This window comes from Rhinoderma darwinii, chromosome 9, assembly GCF_050947455.1.
Source record: "Rhinoderma darwinii isolate aRhiDar2 chromosome 9, aRhiDar2.hap1, whole genome shotgun sequence".
NCBI lineage: Eukaryota > Metazoa > Chordata > Amphibia > Anura > Rhinodermatidae > Rhinoderma > Rhinoderma darwinii.
In genome coordinates this window covers 70,756,418-70,775,002 of record NC_134695.1, presented here as the reverse complement: position 1 = coordinate 70,775,002, position 18,585 = coordinate 70,756,418, and the positions used below count along the sequence as shown (strand labels likewise).

General features: G+C 44.5%; 1 protein-coding gene across 3 annotated transcripts in view; it reads left to right on the top strand.

Annotated features, from left to right (window-relative positions):
• Window positions 1-14,872, top strand: part of LOC142660447 (natural cytotoxicity triggering receptor 3 ligand 1-like) — a 42,152-nt gene extending 27,280 nt beyond the window's left edge. For 2 of the 3 annotated variants that reach the window (XM_075837060.1, XM_075837062.1), the window contains exon 5: window positions 8,290-9,110. In XM_075837060.1, coding sequence (XP_075693175.1) covers window positions 8,290-8,699 — 410 coding nt within the window. In that variant the 3' untranslated portion in view covers window positions 8,700-9,110. Of the gene's footprint in view, window positions 1-8,289; window positions 9,111-14,572 lie in introns of those variants that run through there. The other variant, XM_075837061.1, reaches the window with a different exon arrangement.
• Window positions 14,873-18,585: the final 3,713 nt, after the last annotated feature.

Below are 18,585 nucleotides of genomic sequence, written 5' to 3'. Positions count from 1 at the left end.
ACACTCGGCCCTGCCGGATGGCATTTGCATCTCAGTGACCACGTCCTTTGAATCGTTGTTGCTTTTACACGAGCCACCTACTCGTGTGATCTCCAAGATGTATGCCATCCTATTGGAGACTTCTGTCAATCAGCCCCCTGCATATGTTAGCGCATGGGAAGAGGACCTAGGTGTCTCCATATCTCTGCTTGATTGGGACAGGGTTTTCCTCCTGACCCATAAAATGCCAATGGCTTGCCACGCTCAGGATTTTTTTTTTTAAAATACTGACCAGATGGTACCGCTGCCCACAGATTCTACATAAAATGTACCCAGAAGTATCAGATGTCTGTTGGCGGTGTAGCAACGAGACTGGCACGATGTTGCACATTTGGTGGTCATGCCCAGTGTTGCAGACTTTTTGGAAAGCGGTGTTCGACATCTATGCATTGATGGAGTGTGCTCCTATCATACCCACTCCTCAGATGGCTCTGTTATCTTTGATTCCGGGTCCTCTGTCAGGCATAAAAAAGGGCCTGCTCAGACATTTCCTGACAGCAGCACGGACAGTAATTCCTAGACACTGGAAGACTTCCGTGGTGCCTACGATTGGTGAATGAGTCTCTTCTTGCAGAAGACAGAGGCAGCTATGACGCGGTTCTTTATCTGTGGAACGCATGGTCATCCTTCAAATCTGGTCCTCATTTCGCAGACTGGTTGAGTTAGAGTATTCCATATGGTGGTCTATATAGCTAGGTCCTGATTGGGCTTCATCAGAAATGGAGGCGGTACAATATTCCTCTTGTGGTAATGTCTCTGCTCCCAGCACTCATTAAGATTCCTCATTTTCTTTCCCTTGCTCTTCTTTTGTCCGTCTTCTCTTCCCTTTCTTTTTGTCGTCTCTTGGTTTGTCTCAATCTTTTCTCTTCTTACCTGTCCGGGGGGGGGGGGGGCGTCACTTTTCATAATGTGTGTCAATTCAGGGAATATGTGCCTTGCAAATATAGAGAGGCATTCTCTACCTCACGTGCCAAGTGCCCGACTGTATATTTTTCTAAATGCATGTGACAACTGCCCCGGAGTAACAAGGATATTGATGTACATAAGCGTTTGCTTCTATCTATATGATAGGATTTGTTTTGATTTGATTTGATGTGTTTTGTTCTGATCGATTACGAATGTATTCACGCACTTTATTCTTGTTCTCGTGTGTTTGTAAACTTTACAATAAAAATCTAAATTATGAAAAAAAAATAAGAAAGGTAAGCGCTGTATTTATCTATTATATTATAAAAAAGGTAAGCGCTGTATTTATCTATTATATTATAAGCAAGGTAAGCGCTGTATTTATCTATTATATTATAAGAAAGGTAAGCACTGTATGTATCTATTATATTATAAGAAAGGTAAGCGCTGTATTTATCTATTATATTATAAGAAAGGTAAGCACTGTATTTATCTATTATATTATAAGAAAGGTAAGCCCTGTATTTATCTATTATATTATAAGAATGGTAAGCACTGTATGTATCTATTATATTATAAGAAAGGTAAGCGCTGTATTTATCTATTATATTATAAGAAAGGTAAGCGCTGTATTTATCTATTATATTATAAGAAAGGTAAGCGCTGTATTTATCTATTATATTATAAGAAAGGTAAGCGCTGTATTTATCTATTATATTATAAGAATGGTAAGCGCTGTATTTATCTATTATATTATAAGAAAGGTAAGCGCTGTATGTATCTATTATATTATAAGAAAGGTAAGCACTGTATTTATCTATTATATTATAAGAAAGGTAAGCGCTGTATTTATCTATTATATTATAAGAAAGGTAAGCTCTGTATGTATCTATTATATTATAAGAAAGGTAAGCGCTGTATTTATCTATTATATTATAAGAAAGGTAAGCACTGTATTTATCTATTATATTATAAGAAAGGTAAGCGCTGTATTTATCTATTATATTATAAGAAAGGTAAGCGCTGTATTTATCTATTATATTATAAGAAAGGTAAGCGCTGTATTTATCTATTATATTATAAGAATGGTAAGCGCTGTATTTATCTATTATATTATAAGAAAGGTAAGCGCTGTATTTATCTATTATATTATAAGAAAGGTAAGCGCTGTATTTATCTATTATATTATAAGAAAGGTAAGCACTGTATGTATCTATTATATTATAAGAAAGGTAAGCGCTGTATTTATCTATTATATTATAAGAAAGGTAAGCGCTGTATGTATCTATTATATTATAAGAAAGGTAAGCGCTGTATTTATCTATTATATTATAAGAAAGGTAAGCACTGTATTTATCTATTATATTATAAGAAAGGTAAGCGCTGTATTTATCTATTATATTATAAGAATGGTAAGCGCTGTATTTATCTATTATATTATAAGAAAGGTAAGCGCTGTATTTATCTATTATATTATAAGAAAGGTAAGCGCTGTATTTATCTATTATATTATAAGAAAGGTAAGCTCTGTATTTATCTATTATATTATAAGAAAGGTAAGCGCTGTATTTATCTATTATATTATAAGAAAGGTAAGCACTGTATTTATCTATTATATTATAAGAAAGGTAAGCGCTGTATTTATCTATTATATTATAAGAAAGGTAAGCGCTGTATGTATCTATTATATTATAAGAAAGGTAAGCGCTGTATTTATCTATTATATTATAAGAAAGGTAAGCGCTGTATTTATCTATTATATTATAAGAATGGTAAGCGCTGTATTTATCTATTATATTATAAGAAAGGTAAGCGCTGTATTTATCTATTATATTATAAGAAAGGTAAGCGCTGTATTTATCTATTATATTATAAGAAAGGTAAGCACTGTATGTATCTATTATATTATAAGAAAGGTAAGCGCTGTATTTATCTATTATATTCTAAGAATGGTAAGCGCTGTATTTATCTATTATATTATAAGAATGGTAAGCGCTGTATTTATCTATTATATTATAAGAAAGGTAAGCGCTGTATTTAAAAAGCTACTGCCATTCCCTACAGGGGGGGGGGCTGTGTGGCGTTATCTACAGGGGGGCTGTATGGCGTTCTCTACAGGGGGGGGGGCTGTGTGGCGTTATCTACAGGGGGTTTGTATGGCGTTATCTACAGATGGGGCTGTATGGCGTTATCTACAGGGGGGACTGTATGGCGCTATCTACAGGGGGGCTGTGGCGTTATCTACAGGGGGGCTGTGGCGTTATCTACAGGGGGGGCTGTGTGGCATTATCTACAGGGGGTTTGTATGGCGCTATCTACAGAGGGGGCTGTATGGCGTTATCTACAGAGGGGGCTGTATGGCGTTATCTACAGGGGGGACTGTATGGCGCTATCTGCAGGGGGGCTGTGTGGCGTTATCTACAGAGGGGGCTGTATGGCGTTATCTACAGGGGGGGCTGTATGGCGTTATCTACAGGGGGGGCTGTATGGCGTTCCCTACAGGGGGGGGCTGTATGACGTTCCCTACAGGGGGGGGCTGTATGACGTTCCCTACAGGGGGGGGCTGTATGACGTTCCCTACAGGGGGGCTGTATGACGTTCCCTACAGGGGGGCTGTATGGCGTTCCCTACAGGGGGGCTGTATGGCGTTCCCTACAGGGGGGCTGTATGGCGTTCCCTACAGGGGGGCTGTGTGGCGTTCCCTACAGGGGGGCTGTGTGGCGTTCCCTACAGGGGGGCTGTGTGGCGTTCCCTACAGGGGGGCTGTGTGGCGTTCCCTACAGGGGGGCTGTGTGGCGTTCCCTACAGGGGGGCTGTGTGGCGTTCCCTACAGGGGGGCTGTGTGGCGTTCCCTAAAGGGGGGCTGTGTGGCGTTATCTACGGGGGGCTGTGTGGCGTTATCTACAGGGGGGGCTGTATGGCGTTCCTTACAGTGGGGGCTGTATGGCGATAACGCCATACAGCCCCCACTGTAGAGAACGCCATACAGCCCCCACTGTAGAGAACGCCATACAGCCCCCCACTGTAGGGAACGCCATACAGCCCCCCCTGTAGGGAACGTCATACAGCCCCCCCTGTAGGGAACGCCATACAGCCCCCCCCCTGTAGGGAACGCCATACAGCCCCCCCCTGTACGGAACGCCATACAGCGCCCCCCCCCCCCGCCAGGGAACGGCATACAGCGCCCCACCCTGCAGAGAACGCCATACAGCCCCCCCTGCAGGGAACGCCATACAGCGCCCCCCCTGCAGGGAACGCCATACAGCCCCCCCCTGTAGGGAACGCCATACAGCGCCCCCCCCTGTAGGGAACGCCATACAGCACCCCCCCTGTAGGGAATGACATACAGCGCCCCCCCCCTGCAGGGAACGCCATACAGCCCCCCCTGCAGGGAACGCCATACAGCGCCCCCCGCCCCTGTAGGGAACTCCATACAGCGCCCCCCCCCCTGTAGGGAACGCCATACAGCCTCCCCCCCCAAAAAAATGCGACCTATAGTGTGTCCTATAGATAACATGCATCCCCTATCCACAGGACAAGGGATACATGTGTGATCGCTGGCAGCGATAGGGAGAACGGGGGACTGAAAGTCCCCTGAAGTTCTCCATCACTAACCTCTGACTTCCGGTGTCTGCGCAGCTCAATAAAAATGAAAGGAGCGCTGGTCACGCATGCGCACAAGCGCGACCGGCGCTCCATTCATTTCTACGGAGCTGCCGACACAGACGCCGGAAGTCCGAGGTTTGTGATGGAGAACTTCAGGGGACTCTCAGTCCCCCGTTCTCCCTATCGCTGCCAGCGATCACACATGTATCCCCCTGTCCTGTGGATAGGGGATACATGTCTTTTGTTTAATGGCAGAGCGGGGAGATACCTCCCTGCTCTGCCGTAGTGTTCAGTGGCGTCCCGCTGTAGCAGCCATAGTGGCTGCTAGCGGAGCCTGCGGCCATGGTGGGGGCCCGTGCCGGCGGGCGACACGGGCCCCCTCATGCCGCGGGCCCCGTAGCAGTCGCTACCGCTGCTACGGTGGTAGTTATGCCACTGCACAGCACCTATAGCCGTAGTGTGCATTCACACTCACAGATAACAGCGCAGAACCTATAGCAGTACTGTGCATTCACACTCAGATAACAGCGCAGCACCTATAGAGGTAGTGTGCATTCACACTCACAGATAACAGCACAGCACCTATAGCAGTAGTGTGCATTCACACTCCTAGATAACAGCGCAGCACCTATAGCAGTACTGTGCATTCACACTCATAGATAACAGCGCAGCACCTATAGCAGTAGTGTGAATTCACACTCATAGATAACAGCACAGCACCTATAGCAGTACTGTGCATTCACACTCATAGATAACAGCACAGCACCTATAGCAGTACTGTGCATTCACACTCAGATAACAGCGCAGCACCTATAGCAGTAGTGCACATTCACACTCATAGATAACAGCACAGCACCTATAGCAGTAGTGTGCATTCACACTCATAGATAACAGCGCAGCACCTATAGCAGTACTGTGCATTCACACTCATAGATAACAGCGCAGCACCTATAGCAGTAGTGTGCATTCACACTCATAGATAACAGCACAGCACCTATAGCAGTACTGTGCATTCACACTCATAGATAACAGCACAGCACCTATAGCAGTACTGTGCATTCACACTCAGATAACAGCGCAGCACCTATAGCAGTAGTGCACATTCACACTCATAGATAACAGCGCAGCACCTATAGCAGTAGTGCACATTCACACTCATAGATAACAGCACAGCACCTATAGCAGTACTGTGCATTCACACTCAGATAACAGCGCAGCACCTATAGCAGTACTGTGCATTCAGACTCATAGATAACAGCGCAGCACCTATAGCAGTAGTGTGCATTCACACTCATAGATAACAGCGCAGCACCTATAGCAGTAGTGCACATTCACACTCATAGATAACAGCACAGCACCTATAGCAGTACTGTGCATTCACACTCAGATAACAGCGCAGCACCTATAGCAGTAGTGCACATTCACACTCATAGATAACAGCACAGCACCTATAGCAGTAGTGTGCATTCACACTCATAGATAACAGCGCAGCACCTATAGCAGTACTGTGCATTCACACTCATAGATAACAGCGCAGCACCTATAGCAGTAGTGTGCATTCACACTCATAGATAACAGCACAGCACCTATAGCAGTACTGTGCATTCACACTCATAGATAACAGCACAGCACCTATAGCAGTACTGTGCATTCACACTCAGATAACAGCGCAGCACCTATAGCAGTAGTGCACATTCACACTCATAGATAACAGCGCAGCACCTATAGCAGTAGTGCACATTCACACTCATAGATAACAGCACAGCACCTATAGCAGTACTGTGCATTCACACTCAGATAACAGCGCAGCACCTATAGCAGTAGTGCACATTCACACTCATAGATAACAGCGCAGCACCTATAGCAGTAGTGCACATTCACACTCATAGATAACAGCACAGCACCTATAGCAGTACTGTGCATTCACACTCATAGATAACAGCGCAGCACCTATAGCAGTAGTGCGCATTCAGACTCATAGATAACAGCGCAGCACCTATAGCAGTAGTGCACATTCACACTCCTAGATAACGGCGCAGCACCTGTATAGATAACTCTCATAGATAACAGCACAGCACCTATAGCAGTAGTGTGCATTCACATTCATAGATAATAGTGCAGTACCTATAGCAGTAGTGCACATTCACACTTGCCAGAGATCGTACACCCAAGACGTGAGCGTGCATTCACACTAAACCAAATTTAAACACCTAGCGCGTTTCTGCCTCATTAGTTTGTATAGGACGTTTCTTCAGAGGTAAATAACGAAACTGGGCAGATTATTAGCGCATCGATTTCACGTGCAATATTATCAGGTCGTCCTGTGTCTGATAGAACTTTACTCTAGCAGCGCGGTTCTGATATCTGACCGCAGCGAATGCAACGGAACGCCGGCCGTTTAACCCTTTAGCCCCGCCCATCCAGAGGCTGGACAATTACATCAAACTCCCAATCAGAGGGCACCACATCATTAGACATCCCCCCTCAGGAGCTCGTCCAGCTCTATCCCCCTGATCATATTAAACGACGCCTAGCGTCCCGTTACCATGGGAACCTCCAAGCGGCTGCAAACCCAAATAGAGGCGTAATATATAGAAGGGAAATGCTGTATACTGACATCGATGAGCGGTCATATAGGAATAAAGCATTAAAAATAGGAAGATCCACAAAACTATCCATCGTACATATATCAGTAACCGTCAGCATATATCTACATCAATATCAGCCATAGGACAGAGTATTATAAACGGGACAGGCCGGTCCCCCATGTAACACAAGTCCCTCATAAAGATCATGTATAAGAGATGTTATCATTCAAGCCCCCGGGTTTAACAGTCTGTGGCAGAAATATCCATCGTGCTTCCCGCTGGAGAATACGTTTATCCCGGTCACCACCTCCGGGATCAGGACGCACCTTTCACTGCCTGGAAATCTCAGATGATCCGTATTCCCCGGATACTGCTCCCAAATGTGGCGTGAAATTGGGTATCTGCTCGTTTATCAGTATCATTAATGTGGTCCCTAATTAGTCTGCGACACTCGTGAATGGTTTTACCCCCATACTGGACACCACAGCCGCATGTCATCAGATAGATCGCACCTTGGGTCCTACAATGGATAATATCATCATTGTTGTAAGAACTCCTGATGTAGCGCTAGAATAGGATTTACTTATTGAGATGGATCTACAGGCCGTACAGGCAGCACAGATGTATGTACCCATTGGGGGCTGAGACCACCATGTTGAGTGAGTAACGGGTTTCATGCGGCTCTGGACCAGTCTGTCCTTCATGTTACCTCCTCTGCGGTAGGTTATTGCCGGCCTATCACCAAGAAGTCGCCCTATATCCGGGTCCGTTTTTAAAATCCCCCAAAATGTCTGAATGACCTCTCTCACTTGTGTATGATGTGAATCATCGGTCCCTATGATTGAAGGTCGGTCCCCTCATTCTCTCTCATCCTTGGATTAAGAAGTTCGTTCCTGCCACTGATGAGACGTGTTGGTGAATTATTGAGAACCCGATCAGGAATTTAGCCGCATATTCGCTTTTCGGATTTACTGCCGTTTTGCTGGAGAAACGTCCACAACAAATCTGCCACGTGTGCGGGTCCTCTGAGAATTGGATGTGCAATTGGAATTAGTTTCTATAATCTGCAGGATTGTTTGTGTATAATATTTATAAGCGACCAGTAATATTTCACATTGTAATAAAATGCATTTATTCTTACTTTTGACAGAACCACCTAAGATTTCCGACATCAAAAAAACCCAACTGATCGATAAGAAAAACACAAGCCTGGTATGTCTGATAACTGGTTTCAGACCAAGAAATATTTCTATATCCTTGTATTTAAAGAAAGGCGGCACAGAGAAGAGTTTAGTCGGCTCCTGGCAGTCCCCCGGGAAAGGAATGGAGGATACGCCTTTAATCACTAATCACAATAATGACCTGACTTTGAATTGTTTTTTATCATCAACTCATCGTGGTTTGTTCAGCTGTATCTGCGCTATATCTATAACACCCAATCTCAATGAACATAACGGTGCTCGGCTTATTTTGGAAGTTGAACATGAAGCTCTGACAGATCCCATCTTTGAAGAGCTGCTGCTAGAGGTGACGGGTAGGAACGCATTGTCTTACTATTGAGCACTATAAAATGTCCACAATTATTTCATTCTTCTCTAACATTTCTTACGTGAGTTTATCAGGGGCCTTGTATCTTTTTGGCTGGGGGAGGGTAATCTAGGTAAGCGTGCTCTACTCTTACCAAGTCACGGGTGTTCTCAGACAGGTATGACTGCCGCCTAAGGGCCCACATACACCTGAAGACGGCTATGAAAACGGACAAGCCAAAACCATGGCCATGAGGTTTAGCAATGACAAACCCTCTTGTTTCCGGGGTTTATCACATTTTGGGGGACATAGAAGTACACGATGACCTGACTACCCCATTTTCACTTATGTTACCTAGACGCTGACAGACATTCGATTATAGGGCTTTTCCAGTTTTAGGTAAAGTTCATTCACTGTATATTAAAAATATCTGAAACTTTCTAATATGCTGTGTGTATCAATTTCTGACCATTTTCAACAACTCTGCTTTATGTCAGAGTATGGAAACACGACTAGCTACAAGAGACAGCTCTGATACATTGTTGTCAGTTGTCCATGATCAGGACAGGTTTACAGCCTCTAGAGGTAAACAAAAAAAAAGTTAATTCACTGGCAACAAGCAGAGCTGTTGAAAATGGTGAGGAATTAACAAGTGAATTATATTAGAACGATGCAGAACTTTTCAGCATGCAATGATTAACCCCTCAATGATGCGGCCTAGTTTGGGCCTTAAAGGGGTTGTCCGAGATATATTTTTATTTAAAAGTTAAACACACAATACACACATTAACTATTCCCTAATATACTTACCTGTGCAATCTTGCTTCTGTTCTCCGTTCTGGCAGCTCTTTTCTGCCGATCACATGTCTTCTGACGTCACGTTTTCTTCCTCCTCCACTGTCGTGTCGTGTCCCGATCACATGGTCTCGCCCCAGCGAGACCTCGGATGGGACACGACACGTCACTGGAGATGTGTCGTTTCTGCGGGTGCCCGCCCAGCCTATGCAGCTTTTTTTCACTGTGAGCGCGCCTATGCGTGTTCACAGTGAAAAAAGTGAAGAGGGACGGCACCCGCGGACTAGAGAGGTACAGTGACCTCTGTACTTTTAGTTCTTCCCCTATCAAAGCCTACACATAGTAGGCTTTGATAGGGGATCAGACAACTCGATGCAGTACACGGGTCGCATGCAGCCCTTGAGGCTGTTATCTGCGGCCCGCGGGACACCGTTGCGCCGTAGCACCGAGCAGGCCCAAGGAGGAGCCGCACTACGCTATTATAGGCTCTGCTACGATGTCAGGAGTCCCGGAGCAGAGCGTATAATATTAAACTGTAAAAGATCTTCTGGGGTCCTGTATCTAAGCCTACATTGTTAGGCTTAGATACAGTGGCTAAAAAAAATTGTCACACATGGAGCCTGTATCTAAGCCTAACACAATGTATGCTTAGATACAGGACCCCAGATGACATTCTTTTTATTCCTGTATAAGATTTGTGTTTTGGGGCCCTGTATCTAAGCCTAACATGTATTCTTAGATACATGGCCCATGTGTGACACTGTCTGCTTGGGTAATGTATCTAAGGCTACCTTGTGGTAGGCTTAGATACATGGTCAAACAGACAGTATCACACATGAGCAGTGTATCTAAGCATCACTTTTTTTTTCTTAGTTATGTGTTTTTTACAGTTCAAGGACTACTTCAATGACACCCTTTTTTATTTTTAATAAAATCGTTAACCAGTGTTGTGTGTGTTATTTCATTACAATATTTTTTCTATGTCCTCATTTATTTTAAAATGTATTACTAGTTCATTACTGTCTAACAGCGTCCATTAGTAAGGCTTCATGCACACGAGCGTGTGTATTTTACACGCGTGAAAAACTTGCGTCAATCATGTCTGTGTGTGTGCGTTACGGCGGATTTACACGAACGTGCTATACGTCCGTGCAACCCGCGTGGTTTTCACGCGGGTCGCACGGACCTATGCAAGTCTACGGGGGCATGCAGACTGTCCGTGAGTTTTGCCCAGCGTAAGTACGCTGCGTAAAACTCGCGACATGTTCTATATTTCTGCGTTTTTCGAGCATCACGCACCCATTGAAGTCAATGGGTGCGTAAAAATCACGCGCACCACACAGAAGCACTTCCGTGGGACGTGCGTGATTCGCGCAACAGCAGTAAAAAGTATGAATGTAAACAGGAAAGCACCACATGCTTTTCTGTTTACAAACATCCAAACGTAGTGTCATAATGATGGTGGCTGCGCGGAAAGCACGCAGCTGCGCACCATATGAACATGACACGGAGCTGTCAAGTGCATTTTGTGCACGCAAAACGCCACTGTATTTGCGTGCGCAAAACGCACACGCTCGTGTAAATCCGCCCTTATGCATCAGTGTGCTTTTCGATTGTCATGTGTTATTCACGCACTCACAAAGCCAGCACATTTTTTTCATCTAACAAATTGTGTAAATCACGCACCAAACACGTGTGTGCGGTGCGTGGTTTTCACGCATGCATTGACTTCAATGTGAGTGTAGGTGCAGGATAACGCACCAATAGAGGACATGCAGTATGTTTCACGCAGCGGACTCTCGCTGCGTGAAAAGTCACGCATGTGTCAACGGCCCCATTGAAATAAATGGGTCGCGTGTGTTGTGCGTTTTTTCAAAGCACAGCACACGGACGTGATTCACGCTTGTGTAAATCGTGCCTAAGGCCCCATTCTCAACAGGGTGAATCTCGCCCGTGTGCTGATTGTGAAAACCACGCACAGCACACGCGACCCATTATTTTAAATTGGCCTGTTTTCATATGCGTTTCTCACGGGCGTCAATCTTACACGCAAGTGTGCATGAGGCATAAGACGGGGCTGGACGAACGCAAAAAAAGCCGCAAACAACGCCGCAAAAAACAATAAAAAAACAACGCCAAAAAGGCTACGATAAACGCGGGGAAAAACATTAAAAAAAAAACGTGAAAAAAACAGCAAACAAAGAGGCAAAGAACGCCACGAAAAACGACAGGGAAAACGCCACGAAAGACGCAACGAAAAACGCAGAAATAAAAAACCCCCCAAAAATACGCGAAAAGCGTAGAAAAAAAGGCTATGATAAACGACACGCAAAACGACGAAAAAAATATAGTGGAAAATGACGCGAAAAAAGCCGCAAACAAAGAGGCAAAGAAGGCTGCGAAAAAAAACGGGGAAAACCACACGAAAGACGCAACGAAAAACGCATAAAAAATTTCCGACAACAACGACGCAAAAAAAGAAACGATAAACGACGCGAAAAAAAGGATACGATAAACGAAACGGAAAACACATTCAAAAACATCGCAAAAAAAGACGCAAACAAACAAGCAAAAAACGCCAAGATAAAGTAAGCGAACAACGCCCCGAAAAAAATCGGCAAAGAAAAACGCAAACAGCGCACAAAAAACGCCGGGAAAAACGACGCAAAAAACAACGTGCAGGGAGAGGTAAATCTGCCGCAAACTTCAAGACGGAATTTTGAGGCAGATATTGTTCCTGCCAAAAAACTCTGTGTGAACATAGCCTTAGTGGAGAGAGACATGAGATAGAGGAGGGCGGACAAGGGTTAGGGTATGTTCACACGAGGGCGTCCGTAACGGCTGAAATTACGGGGATGTTTCAGCCTGAAAACATCACCGTAATTTCAGCCATAACGGCATGTGCAGGCGCTTGAACGCCGCGTCCATTAGGGGCGTAATTGGCGCTGCTATTCATTGGAGTCAATGAGTAATGGCTCCAATTATGCCCAAAGAAGTGACAGGTCACTTCTTTGACGCGGGCGTCTATTTACGCGCCGTCATTTGACAGCGGCGCATAAATATACGCCTCGTGTGAACAGACAAACGTCTGCCCATTGCTTTCAATGGGCAGATGTTTGTCAACGCTATTGAGGCGCTATTTTTGGACGTAATTCGGGGCAAAAACGCCCGAATTATGTCCGTAATTAGTGCGTGTGAACATACCCTTAGGGTAGACACGAAGAGGTGAAAAGAGAAATAAAACATAAATGTGAAAAACATAATGGGGGGAGAACATTTGCTCATCATCCTTCAAGAATGTCATCAAGAAGACAAGTGCAGTGAAGGAGGTCAGCGGGAGGAGCAAGGACAGCTCACATGAACTCTTGGAAGGTACGTGCACGCTCATTGCAGCCTGCAATGAGCGTGCACGTGAAAAAAGTTTCATCACAAGGAAAGATCAACAAACCAGAGCTGAACTGCATGTAAACAAACTGTGCTGAATTCAAAGAAGAAATGTGTTAAGTAGAATTTTTTTAAAAAATAATGCTTTATTTAGGTTGTCTGTATAAGGGGTAATGTATGACAGAGTTTTTGAAAAAATGTTGGGATCTCGGACAACCCCTTTAAGGCTCAGAGCCCATTCCAATCTGACACGTTTCACTTTATGTGATAATAACTCCGGAATGCTTTTACCGATCCAAGTGATTCCGAGACTGTTTTCTCATGACACATTGGACTTTATGTTACTGGTAAAAATTTGTCGATATATTTAGTGTTTATTTGTGAAAAAGAGCAAAATTTGGAGAAAATTTGGAAAAATTACAATTTTTCTCAATTTAAATGTATCTACTTGTAAGATAGTTCTGAAGTGGCTTTGAGGGCCTTATATAATAGAAACCCCCATAAATCACCCATTTTAAAAACTATACCCCTCAAAGTTTTCAAAACCGTATTTAGAATGTCTCTTAAACCCTTAGGCGTTTCACAGGAATTTAAAGAGGCTGTCACCACATTATAAGTGGCCTATCTTGTACATGATGTGATCGGCGCTGTAATGTAGATTACAGCAGTGTTTTTTTATTTAGAAAAACTATCATTTTTTATTGAGTTATGACCTATGTTAGCTTTATGCTAATGACTTTCTCAATGGACAACTGGGCGTGTTTTACTATATGGCCAAGTGGGCGTTGTACAGAGGAGTGTGACGCTGACCAATCAGTGACCAATCAGCGCCATACACTTCTCTCCATTCATTTACACAGCACATAGCGATATATCTATATCACTATGTGCAGCCACATACTCACACTATAACATTACTGCAGTGTCCTCACAATGAATATACATTACCTCCAGCTAGGACGGGATGTGTATTCAGAATCCTGACACTTCTGTAGCGTCTGTGTCCGGACACTATAGAGCAGGATTTTATCCGTTAATCTTTGCCTGTATCCTGACTACTCTCCCAGTTCCTGCAGCTGGAAACATCCCCACAGCACGATGCTGCCGCCACCATTCTACATCATTGGGATGGTATTGGCCAGGGGATGAGTTGTCTGGTTTCCTGCAGACATCACTCTTTAACAGGGTGGCCAACAGTCTGTAAATTCCTGGACAGCCCGTAAAAATAAGGTCACACCAGCGTTACTATACGTTTACCGCTCTTCTGTCAGGGGATGGAAACATTAAGCGGAAAGCAACGGTTCCAATAGAATTATTGATTTCAATGGTAATTCTTTTGTTTCATTTTCTTTCCGTTTGTCTTCGTTCGTTAGGTTTCCGTTTTTTTTAATGGAAAAAAAAGTTCTTCAAACTGCAGATCATAAAAACGGAAACCTGGCGAACGGAGACAAACGGAAAGTACCTGCAACAAAAGAATTACCATTGAAATCAATGATCGTTCCAACGGAACCATTTATTTGCGTTTTAATCTTTAGATCCTCTGACAGAAGAGAAGTAAACGTATATAATCTCCGTCCATACGCCCTATGAGCCCGATTATCAGACTTTCTTGACAATCAGATGGCAGAATAAAGAAATTCCACTGTACATATATTTCTATATTCTTTGCCAGTTTTACTAGTGATTTAGTTGCTGTGCTCAAAAGTTTTTTTGTTTTTTTTTCCTAGGTAATTAAGAAAAATTCCAATCGGTAAATGGAATCAGCATTTTAAGACCGTGTAATCCATTCGTTTAATTTCCAAGGAGAAACATAAGATCGCTTCTTGCCTCAGATCAGTATACATAATGGACACGGTTATAGTCCCAACCTAACGTAATGGCCGGATCACACGTTACAGACAATGTTTGGCTGCAGCCGGTAGAAGTTACATGTGCATCATTTTGGATTTGTAAAAACGCATGAAATTTGTATCAAAAACTGAGTTTAAAATATTTCTCTAAGGGCGGGTTCACACATGGCGGAATTGCACTTAAATTCCGCTGCGGACACTCCGCAGCGTTAATCCGCAGCGGAGCCGTTTCTACATTGACTTTCACTTTAATTTAGCAGTGTTCGTTTACACGATGCGTACAATTCCGCTGCGGAGCATAGGCTGCGGAGCGGAATTTGGTGTCCGCAGCATGCTCTGTCTGTTGCGGAGCAGTGGCGGACTCATGGCGGAATTTCTCCATTGACTTCAATGGAGATTCAAAGTTCCGCAATGAAGTCCGCAGCTGTCATGCACATGTCATGTGTGCTGCGGATGCGTCTTGCTTTTTTTACTTGACATTTCTTCATTCTGGCTGGACCTATGTATTTCTAGGTCTACAGCCAGACTGAGGAAGTCAATGGGGCTCCCGTAATGACGGGAGCGTTGCTAGGAGACGTCAGTAAATAGTCACTGTCCAGGGTGCTGAAAGAGTTAAGCGATCGGCAGTAACTGTTTCTGCACCCGGGACAGTGACTACCGATCCCAATATACATGTATCTGTAAAAAAAAATGAAGTTCGTACTTACCGAGAACTCCCTGTTTCTGTCTCCAGTCCGGCCTCCCAGGATGACGTTTCAGTGTAAGTGACGGCTGCAGCCAATCACAGGCCAAGCACAGGCTGCAGCGGTCACATGGACTGGCGCGTCATCCAGGGAGGTCGGGCTGGATGCCGAAGGAGGGACGCGTCATAAAGACAACGGGCGGTAAGTATGAATTTCTTTTACTTTCACTAGGGAAAGTGCTGTCCCTTCTCTCTATCCTGCACTGAATAGGGAGAAGGGAAGCACTTTTCCCGCAGTCCGCAGCAGCTAGTCCGCATCAATTTTCTGCACATTTTGTGCAGATCCGCAGCCGTAATCCGCAACCCGGATTAGGTGCGGCATTGATGCGGACAGTTGCGGAGGAATTCCGCCATGTGTGGTCATGCCCTAATTCTGAAAATAATTTCATTTTTAGATCCAAAATACTTGGCTAATTTCATGATATAGGGGTCGTCACTCCAAATCCCCTGCTTCCCTTCCCCCAATATAGAGTCAAATGCTAAAATTCTCCCTGCCTGCAGCCACCACTAGGATGAGCCTACTCCATAATGATTTATGCGCCCCCTAGTGGTAGCTACAGGCATCAAGAGTTGCGCCCTTCAGCACTATGGCTGTATAAAGTGTAGCAGGCGGTTTGGGGCTCTGTATCAGAAATACGGAGCTTCAAGCCCCAGCACAGCCTCCATACTCTGCAGGTGTTAGCTGTGTATTACAGCTGACATTCAGGACTAACGGCTGGGAACAGCTAGGAATCGCGTGGTTCCTGGCCGTTCAACCCCTCAAATGCTGGGATCAATCCCGACTGAAGTATCTAAAGTGTTAAAAAGAGGGGGGCGGCCCCCTCAGACAGCTCATCGGCGCCCCACAACGCGATCCGGTGGTGCCAATGGCTGTCATGGCAGCCCAGGGGTCTAATGAAGGCCCCCACGTCTGCCTTTTTTTTTTAAGCCTCTGTTAAGCTGTGTCTCTGGCATGGCATAAGAGAAGCCTGTAAAAATTACAATATACTGCACCACATTAGTATTATTGGTCCCTCTAGGGGGACTAAGAAAATGTGTAAAGAAAAGTTTAATAAATATATTAATAGTGGAAAAAAAAATATTAAAAGTTAAAAAAAATAACTTTTCCCATTTTTCCTCTTAGGTAATCTAAAAAAATTTATAAAATTGGTATCGCTGCATCCGTAATAGTCTGAACTTTTACAATATAATGTTATTTAACTCGCACGGTGAACGCCGTAAAAAACTGAAAATTGAAACCGCCAAAAATCGCTGTTTTTTTTTTGGTCAACTTCACTCTAAAAGAAAATGTGATCAAAAAGTTGTATGTACCAAAAAATGGTAGCAATGAAAATTTCAGATTGTCCCGCAAAAAATAAGCCCTCACACCGCTCAATCCACGGAAAAATAAAAAAGTTATGGCTCAGAATGCGGTGAAACAAAAATATATATATTGTTTTTAACAAAATTAGTTTTCTTTTAAAATAAGTGAAATATAAAAAAAAACGATATAAATTTGGTATCACCGTAATCGTATTGAGCCGCAGAATAAAGTTAAGTTGACGTTTTTACCGCACGGTGAAAGCCGTAAAAACGAAAACCAAAAAACAATGTAGGAATTTTTTCCAATTTCAGGCCACAAATAATTTTTTTTCAGTTTCCCAGTATATTATATGGTACTTTAAATGCTACCAATAGAAACAACAACTTCTCCCACAACAAATAAGCCACACACCGCTCTATTGATGGAAAAATAAAAAAGTTATGGTTCTTGGAACGCGGGGAGTGAAAAATGAAAAATGTCTCGGTCCTTAAGGGGTTAATAGAGATACCGTAATTGTAATGATGGGGGTAGGGAAATGGACAAGTGAGCCCTAATCTTACCCGCCACTCTGTCCCTGCCTACTTGCAACGACCCGCCCTAGGCGACTGGGTACAACTGGGCGGCGGTCCCTACGCTCAGTAAGTGCACGAGACAAACAGACAAGGGTACACCAAGCTAAGGGAAAAGGGGCAGTTGCCCACGGCAACACCGTGAGCAACAGAGGTGAACGAGCCGAGTCAAAGCAGGAGAGAACGAGGTACCAAACGCAGAGCAGGAGAGTAGTCAGTAAGCCAGGGTCAGTATGGAGCAGGATCAAATAGTAGAAGCTGTAGCTGGGCCAGGAAACCACACGAGAAGAATCACAAGCAAAGGAGGAACAGGAAAGGCAGGTATAAATAGACAGAGGGCGGGAGCTAGCTCCGTCTGGCCAGGCTGCGATAGGCTCTCCCACTCCTAAGCCTGCCATCTTGAGTGGTGGAAGATGGAGTCAGTCTCAGAGACATAGACACAGGTGCAGACTGATTATCTATGGGCGTATACACAGAAGTTGTGCCTGGCAGATCCTTTACAGTACCCCCCCTTTTATGAGGGGCCACCGGACCCTTACTAAGTGAACCTGGTTTATTGGGGAAACGAAGGTGGAACCTCCTGACCAATACCCCAGCGTGAACATCCCGGGCGGGTACCCAAGTCCTCTCCTCAGGCCCGTATCCTCTCCAATGGACCAGGTACTGGAGGGAGCCTTGGACCATCTTGCTGTCCACAATCTTGGCCACCTCGAATTCCACCCCCTCAGGGGTGAGAACGGGAACAGGAGGTTTCCTCGAGGGAGCCAAGGATGGGGAGCAGCGTTTAAGGAGGGAGGCATGAAACACGTCGTGTATTCGAAAAGATGGGGGCAACTCCAGTCGGAAGGAGACAGGATTGAGGACTTCAATGACCTTATACGGCCCAATAAACCGGGGAGCAAACTTCTTGGACGGGACCTTAAGGCGCAAGTTCCTAGACGATAACCACACCAGATCCCCGACCATAAACAAGGGGTTAGCAGAACGTCTTCTATCAGCCTGAGTTTTTTGTACGCTCTGGGACACCTCTAGGTTCTTCTGAACCTGGGCCATTAGTTTCAGGATGGAAGGCAGAGGAGAAGGACAGATCAATCTCCAACTTTTTACAGAAGGCTCTCCAAAACAATGAAACAAATTGTACCCCTCTGTCCGAAACAATATTGACAGGGACCCCATGGAGACGCAGGATGTGTTTGACGAACAAGGTAGCTAACGTCTTGGCATTGGGTAGTTTCTTGAGGGGCACAAAGTGGCACATCTTACTGAAGCGGTCTAC